Source organism: Oncorhynchus nerka, linkage group LG9a (genome assembly GCF_034236695.1).
Source record: "Oncorhynchus nerka isolate Pitt River linkage group LG9a, Oner_Uvic_2.0, whole genome shotgun sequence".
In the NCBI taxonomy this organism is placed as follows: domain Eukaryota; kingdom Metazoa; phylum Chordata; class Actinopteri; order Salmoniformes; family Salmonidae; genus Oncorhynchus; species Oncorhynchus nerka.
The window spans coordinates 33,599,786-33,608,131 of record NC_088404.1 but is presented as its reverse complement, the minus strand read 5'-3'; the positions used below and the strand labels follow the sequence as shown (position 1 = coordinate 33,608,131).

The 8,346-nt window shown below is 45.3% G+C and overlaps 2 protein-coding genes across 5 annotated transcripts; one reads left to right on the top strand and one right to left on the bottom strand.

The window, feature by feature from the left end:
- Nucleotides 1–316: 316 nt before the first annotated feature.
- Nucleotides 317–5,803, top strand: LOC115134206 (glycine cleavage system H protein, mitochondrial-like). The gene is made up of 5 exons (XM_029667951.2): nucleotides 317–533; nucleotides 748–827; nucleotides 1,406–1,469; nucleotides 3,761–3,892; nucleotides 4,847–5,803. Exons 1-5 carry the CDS (start codon nucleotides 329–331, stop codon nucleotides 4,942–4,944), a joined length of 579 nt encoding a protein of 192 aa, XP_029523811.2. The 5' UTR covers nucleotides 317–328; the 3' UTR covers nucleotides 4,945–5,803.
- Nucleotides 5,804–6,261: 458 nt separating this feature from the next.
- LOC135573380 (uncharacterized) lies at nucleotides 6,262–7,582 on the bottom strand. 4 transcript variants are annotated; one of them, XM_065022505.1, is made up of 4 exons: nucleotides 7,438–7,581; nucleotides 7,141–7,366; nucleotides 6,885–6,925; nucleotides 6,262–6,643 (listed from the first exon to the last, which is right to left on the bottom strand). In XM_065022505.1, exons 2-4 carry the CDS (start codon nucleotides 7,343–7,345, stop codon nucleotides 6,305–6,307), a joined length of 585 nt encoding a protein of 194 aa, XP_064878577.1. In that variant the 5' UTR covers nucleotides 7,346–7,366; nucleotides 7,438–7,581; the 3' UTR covers nucleotides 6,262–6,304. The 4 variants fall into 4 exon arrangements, with proteins under 4 accessions (XP_064878577.1, XP_064878578.1, XP_064878575.1 ...); XM_065022506.1 differs by having other exon boundaries at nucleotides 7,174–7,582; XM_065022503.1 differs by having other exon boundaries at nucleotides 7,141–7,581.
- Nucleotides 7,583–8,346: the final 764 nt, after the last annotated feature.

Below are 8,346 nucleotides of genomic sequence, written 5' to 3'. Positions count from 1 at the left end.
AGGGGCATTTTCAGGAACATCATCTGCAGATGATTAGTGCTTGTGACAGTTGCTGAGGGATTGGACCAGCAAAGCCTATTTAATACTCACTTACAGTCTCTTTCTCTCCCATTCTCTTTCTTTCTCCAGTAGCCTCTCCCCTCTAATCCCATTGACCATATTGAAAAAAAAGTATTCGTATTTTACTCTGGATGTAGGCCGATCTGTATTCTACATGTAATACAAACATGCATTTTCTTACATAACACAATGGAACGCCACAAGTATATTTGTATCCGAACTTCCACCACTTTGTGCCCTGCTGAACTCGCCCCAAGTGGCATCCGTGATGATGACGTCTAATAAACGTGACAGCCACTGCAGTTGTAAAGACGCGACGAAAATGGCTACGTGTGTAATGCTACGTTGCTTGTCTTCCAACTTTACCTCTGCCATGCCCTTTCTCTACAGTTCGGCACAGCTAACTCCCTCTCGGCTGGTATCCAGGGCATATGTACTACGGACTCTGTTCACTACCACCCGACTCTCATCAGGTACTTGGTTGTGGACCTCGCAATACAGGTGGCTAGCTAACACGCTAACGTTAGCTAGTTCATAACAAGGACGTTCTTGTTTTGCATAGCACGGGCATAACGTAGCTAGTTAGCTAAGCGTGTAGTTTAGAAGTAGACGAATAACTGTTTTTAGGTTTTGTCGACTTATGTGTAACTACTCGAACTAATTGCAATTTTCGCCTGAATTCCACAGCTCTTAAATTCACAGACAAACACGAATGGATACGAGTAGAGGGGGAGGTAGGGACGGTTGGCATCAGCAAATTTGCTCAGGTGGGTTGTTCTCGAGGCATGCTATCACTAGTTCTTAAAGACATGTTTCGGTACCTGAGTGACAAATAAATTATTTAAACCTGCTTTGGGCTGGATGTGTCAATGTGTAGTTCATACATGCAAAATTAGTCTTACCTCAATTAGCCATGAAAGTGACTTTTCTTGAATCTGTGCCATGCCATTTTCACTACATACCCTAGTAATTAGAGTTGTAGCCTATGAGCTTCTTCAGCCCCTCGCATTTGAGTGACAACTAACAAAAGGCCTTCTCAGCGATATCCAATGAGTTTGCAGGGTGGACACAGCAGAGAGGGGGAGCAATGTGTTGCACATACGTGACCTAGTATGCCAATTTCGTGGACCTCTTTTGGCTTGTGAGTGCTAATTTCAGAACTACTGGCTAAAAAGTATACAAAAGTACCGGACAATCTCTTCAAGAGCCCCATTGGGACCTGTGGTTTTCTTACCAACCCACTGTTAGTATATGTTGTGGCGCTTCCAACACATCATGGATCATCAGTGTTGTTGGGACTGACACGTCTCATTTAATTGGTCAAATCTAAATCTGTGTCCTGCAGGAGGCTCTAGGAGATGTGGTGTACTGTGGACTACCAGAGGTTGGCACACAGCTGGCACAGACTGGTAAGCAGCAAATCAAATTAGCAGATGTTAATGCGAGTGTAGCGAAATGCTTGTGCTTCTAGTTCCGACAATACAGTAATAACCAACGAGTAATCTAACCTAACAATTTCACAACAGCTACCTTATACACACAGGTGTAAAGGGGTGAAGAATATGTGCATAAAGATATATGAATGAGTGATGGTACAGAACGGCATAGGCAAGATGCAGTTGGTGGTATAGAGTACAGTATATACATATGAGATGAGTAATGTAGGGTATGTAAACATTATATTAAGTAACATTGTTTAAAGTGGCTAGTGATACATTTTTTACATGTATGGCAGCAGCCACTCAATGTTAGTGGTGGCTGTTTAACAGTCTGATGGCCTTGAGATAGAAGCTGTTTTAAAGTCTCTCGGTCCCTGCTTTGATGCACTTGTACTGACCTCACCTTCTGGATGATAGCGGGGTGACAAGGCAGTTGCTCGGGTGGTTGTTGTCCTTGATGATCTTTATGGCCTTCCTGTGACATCGGCTGGTGTAGGTGTCCTGGAGGGCAGGTAGTTTGCCCCCGGTGATGCGTTGTGCAGACCTCACTACCCTCTGGAGAGCCTTACGGTTGTGGGCGGAGCAGTTGCCGTACCAGGCGGTGATACAGCCCGACAGGATGCTCTCGATTGTGCATCTTTAAAAGTTTGTGAGAGCTTTTGGTGACAAGCCAAATTTCTTCAGCCTCCTGAGGTTGAAGGGGCGCTGCTGCACCTTCTTCACCACGCTGTGTGTGGGAGGACCAATTCAGTTAGTCCGTGATGTGTACGCCGAGGAACTTAAAACTTTCTACCCTCTCCACTACTGTCCCGTCGATGTGGATAGGGGGGTGCTCCCTCTGCTGTTTCCTGAAGTCCACAATCATCTCCTTTGTTTTGTTGACGTTGAGTGTGAGGTTTTTCTTGACACCACACTCTGAGGGCCCTCACCTCCTCCCTGTAGGCCGTCTCGTCGTTGTTGGTAATCAAGCCTACCACTGTAGTGTCGTCTGCAAACTTAATGATTCGGTTGGAGGCGTGCATGGCCACGCAGTCGTGGGTGAACAGGGAGTACAGGAGAGGGCTCAGAACGCACCCTTGTGGGGCCCCAGTGTTGAGGATCAGTGGGGTGGAGATGTTGTTACCTACCCTCACCACCTGGGGGCGGCCCGTCAGGAAGTCCAGTATTCAGTTGCACAGGGCGGGGTCGAGACCCAGGGTCTCGAGCTTGATGACGAGTTTGGAGTGTACTATGGTGTTAAATGCTGAGCTGTAGCATTCTCACATAGGTATTCCTCTTGTCCAGATGGGTTAGGGCCATGTGCAGTGTGGTTGTGATTGCGTCGTCTGTGGACCTATTGGGGCGATGAGCATATTGGAGTGGGTCTAGGGTGTCAGGTAGGGTGGAGGTGATATGGTCCTTGACTAGTCTCTCAAAGCACTTCATGATGACGGAAGTGAGTGCTACGGGGCGGGGCGCTAGTCGTTTAGCTCAGTTACCTTCGCTTTCTTGGGAACCGGAAAAATGGTGGCCCTCTTGAAGCATGTGGGAACAGCAGACTGGGATAAGGATTGATTGAATATGCCCGTAAACACACCAGCCAGCTGGTCTGCGCATGCTCTGAGGCTGGGGATGCCGTCTGGGCCTGCAGCCCTGCGAGGGTTAACACGTTTAAATGTTTTACTCACGTCGGCTGCAGTGAAGGAGAGTCCGCAGGTTTTGGTAGCGGGCCGTGTCAGTGGTACTGTATTGTCCTCAAAGTGAGCAAAGAAGTTGTTTAGTCTGTCTGGGAGCAAGACATCCTGGTCTGCGACGGGGCTGGTGTTCTTTTTGTAATCCGTGATTGACTGTATACCCTGCCACATACCTCTTGTGTCTGAGCCGTTGAATTGTGACTCTACTTTGTCTTTATACTGACGCTTAGCTTGTTTGATTGCCTTGCGGAGGGAATAGCTACACTGTTTGTATTCGGTCATGTTTCCGGTCACCTTGCCCTGGTTAAAAGCGGTGGTTCGCGCTTTCAGTTTCGCGCGAATGATGCCATCAATCCACAGTTTCTGGTGTGGGAATGTTTTAACAGTTGCTGTGGGTACGACATCGCTAATGAACTTGCTCACCGAATCAGCGTATTCGTCAATGTTGTTGTTTGACGCAATGCTGAACATATCCCAGTCCACGTGATCGAGGCAATCTTGAAGCGTGGAATCAGATTGGTCGGACCAGCGTTGAACAGACCAGAGAGCGGGAGCGCATGACCTGGCCTATCGCTGTCCTCTTTTTAGATGAATTTGGAGCATTGGAGAGTGTGAAGGCAGCCAGTGAACTGTACTCTCCTCTAACCGGAGAAGTAACAGAGGTCAACACACTCCTGGCAGACAACCCCGGCCTCGTCAACAAGTCCTGCTACAAAGACGGTGAGCACACGCACCCGCCCGCAGACATACAGTGAGCTCCAAAAGTATCCGGACAGTGACACATTTTTTTGCTGTTTTGGCTCTGTACTCCATAACTTTGGATTTGAAGTGATACAATGACTGAGGTTAGAGTGCAGACTGTCAGTTTTAATTTGAGGGTATTTTCATCCATATCGGGTGAACCATTTAGAAATGACAGCATTTGTTAGACGCACAAATATACAAGAAATGTGTGCTTCTGTAGCTTTCTCACTTATTTTTCACAATTTTTCAGGATTATCCGTAATCATGGTAGCATCCACATTAATGTAGAAGTGTTTCGAAACATATATTCTTATTTACAATAAAAGTCACTCCAAAATGACTCATTTACCATTAATTTCTATTGGGCACAAAATAATCTGAAACGCAACCAAAACAAACAACAAATGCATCCAACAAATTTGTAGTCACAAGCTTGATGTAATCATTGCGTGTTGTGAATATGGGACCAAATACTTAACTTTGGACTACGTTAATACACACAGGTGAATTTGTCCCAATACTTTTGTTCCCCTAAAATGGGGGGGAAGAGACTGTACAAAAGGTTAAGTAATTTCCAAACGGTCTACCAATATGGATGAAAATACCTTCAAATTAAAGCTGACAGTCTGTAGTTTAACCTCATAGTAGTTGTATCATTTCAAATCCAAATTGCTGGAGTACAGAGCCAAAACAAAATTGTCACCGTCCCAATACTTTGAGCTCACTGTATACATTTACATTACATTTACATTTAAGTCATTTAGCAGACGCTCTTATCCAGAGCGACTTACAAATTGGATATGCATACACTAGTCTAAACGCATTCTTGACACGCACACAAACACGCATATCAGTGATTATTTTAGAAATAATATTCAAACAAGGCCTGTGACTAGGCTCACCTCTGACTTCTAATCCTTGCTGCGACAGGATGGCTGATGAAGATGACCATTGCTAACCCTAAGGAGCTGGATGCTCTGATGGATGAGAAGGCTTATGAGAGATACATCAGATCCATAGAAGACTAGCATCGCCTAGACGCAACCCTCATCACCCCCTCACCTGCCTAGCAATCCCTACTAGAGAGGAAGTGCACCAGTTGTGCCGGGAGTCAGATGTGACACTACACCGGGAAACCACCAGAGCTCATCCTTATTGACTTGCCAGTGTTATTGTGGTCTGAATGTTAAGTCTTTAGTGTACTGGTAATGACTATGACCTAATGGGGATGTTGGGAGCAAATGTCTTACACATGTGGCATGACATACTGTACATGGCTGATGTAGAGTGATACTGTACGAGTCCTGATGCATTCTCTGGCTGAATCTCAAGTCTTATCCTTGATTCCTTGTGTCCTTTCTCCGCCTCCTTAATTAAATCATTAGAGGGTTTCATTATGTTTTGAGGAGTTAAGGACACAAAAGAATTGAGGAAAATACTTTAAGATTAATCCTCAGTCTTCCACTCAAAGCCTTCCCCAAGCACAGGGGATGAGGAATGTTTGCTGCATTCATAATTAAGTGAGAAGTTGTTAATTATACCAGTTGGATGTATTCACATGCTTTTAACTCATTGAGAAATGGGATGATTATGAGTTGTAGGGGGGTTTAAGTGGATTTTTCCCAGTTGTGTGTGGTAAATACCACCTTCCCACTTGGTTATGAATGCAGCATCAAGACTGAACACTACTGGGAAAAATAGTGCAATTCTGAGGACTATCAAATACAGCTGTCTGGATCAGTCCATCTGGTAGGGGAGGGGGAAGGGCTAATAATAAAGCACTTTGGATCTGGAGCAGGCTGGTTTCTACTGTATGTTGTTGTGCGTCTGTATGCACAGCATGTACTGGCACTGAAGATTACGTAAAAATAAAACTCTTGACTTGCACTTCCTTGTGTGTTTACTTAGTGCATGTCCTGTCCACGTCATCCCCCCTGAGTACTTTTACTGAAATGTCTGTGTAGCCTCTGATACTAGTTTGGAAAGACTGCACTTAAAGATTGTATTTTTCATTCATGTTTAAATTTGCTTGAATTCCTTAGTACAAATATAGCACTTTAACACAATGACACCTAGTAGCAGTGCTTGCAGTTGATTCAGCCTGCATTACTGAATTATGACTGGTAAAGGACTAAAATGTAAACCAATTCATTTAAACAGCAGTTTGTCCTTGTTACACAGACTAACCACACTGTTCCCGCACCGATGACATGGATGTCGATTAAGGCAGCCCCCCCACACCTCTGATTCAGAGGAGTTTGTTTTACATTGCAGTTGAATGCATTCAGTTGTACAACTGATGTAGTTGTACAACTAGGTGTACCCTTAAACTCTAACCCATGATGTGGTACCTAGTTTTGCAACAGTTCTATCAGTGTAGGCTGACCTTTAACCCCTGCCCTCTTGGTCATCTGTGAAACGTAGCCACTCCCCCAGGCACAGAGGATAACCTGGCCTTAGCAGCAGGGGTCCTCCTAACCCTTCCCCGGGCCATATGGGGGTGTGCCAGTCCCCATCTTTCTCTGGTCTCTCCTGTCTCTCCCTCCCCTCTTTCATCACGCTGGTTATGAAGTCTGTCTGGTTCAGGAAGGTGATGGTCTCATCCTGCCTGCGACTCACATGGGGGTTAGAGGCAGCGTCCGGGTCTGGATCGTCTGATTGGTGTTTGAACTCCATGCGGGTGATGACAGGCAGGAGGAACTGCCTATCTGTGTTGACTACGAATCCCTGAGAGAGAAGTTGTCACTCAATCAATTTAGCAAAATTCCCAGTGTGACATTTGTACATAAAATACACTATTATAAAATGACTAAAGGCATTAAAAAAAAAAAATCATACAGGAAAAATAGTACTGAGGACCACTCATGAGACACAATATAATAGAAGCAGTGAGTTGATGCACACCCATGGCCTCCAAGACCAGGGGGGGGGGGACCAGGTCCACGTACTCCCCAAAATGCCTCCTCACCAACTTCACGTCTTGCAGAGAGAGGCTCCTTTCCTCCAGATCTGTCAGTGTAGAGCAATAAGGGAAGTGTAACACTCACAATTCTATACAGAGAAACACATGAGAGTTGAGTTAACTTAGGAGCAAGGCTATGGTAGGGTTATGGTAACTACAGTAAGGTTAGGTTCAGGTTATTACAATGAGGTTAGGATAAATCTGGTAAGATAAGGGTATAGGTTAGGATAAGGCTATGATAAGGCTATTGCTCTTGTCTTACCGGTGCGGCGCAGCATGGAGGCTGGACACTTACAGGGTTTGTGTATGAAGTCATCAGGCACAGCAGCCAGCTCAGGGCACCACGTCCTGGCGTAACTTCCGTTAGGGTCACAGGTCATGGCCGCGTCAACAGGATGCATGACAAAGTTCCAGTGGTCCAGACCACACATGCCTCCATTCTGCCACATCACGGCATTTTTGGCCATGTCAGCATCTACCGGGGTGTCCTACACACACAGTAAAATGTGAATTAAACAGACAAAGCTCTACAGCTCTATATTCTGGTGTGTGTGTTCACCTGGAACCAGCAGTATCCCTCCTGCCATGGTAGATGGAGGTAAACTATGAGGAAAGATAGTTGTTCATCATCTCATATAGTTGTTCATCCATTCAATCAGCCACAGCTGTCTACTATACGCAGGGGTGGGCAGTTCCAGTCATCAAGGGCCTGATTGGTGTCACAGTTTTTCCCCAGCCCCAAATAACACGCCTGACTCCAATAATCACCTAATCATGAGCTTCAGTTTAGAATGCAATTTGATTAATCAGCTGTGTTTGCTAGGGATGCAGAAAAATCAATCAGGCCCACGAGGACTGGAGTTGCCCACCCCAACCTGTCCTGCCTCTCTGCCGTGCCTTCAGATGATCCTGCTCACAACTCCACCGAAGGGCCTGATTGGACAGAAACCAGGAAGCGAGTGAGTGTTCTGCTTTCATTGGATACAAACCAGGAAGAGGATCAGTGTTAACCCTGCCCTGACCTTGTCTCAGTGGTTCCCAAGGAAGGTCAGGGAACAGTGTTGGCTGCCAGTAGGCCAGGTCCCTCCAGGACAGTTTTCATATGAACTTGGGGGGTCGGCAGCGTACCCCTTTCACGTGCCACAGCGAAAAAACTACTGTAACTGTCACTGCCATAATATTTTAAATATCCAAAGTGTATATCTAGAATGAGTCATAATCATCCATGAAAAGACATATTTAAATGTACATTTCTTTGAATTTTTCATACGTTTTTCAGTTATCAATTCTGGTGATAGTAGGAGAGAAGCGAGTAGGCTGGGTCGTCACTAGTTACCACAGCCACAAAGACCTAACCCCGCCTATTTCTGCATTTATTTTCTTAAAATTTGATTTTAAACATAAACTTAACCACACTACTAACCTTATGTCCAGCCGTAAATTATGATCTAAAAGCTATTTTAATTCA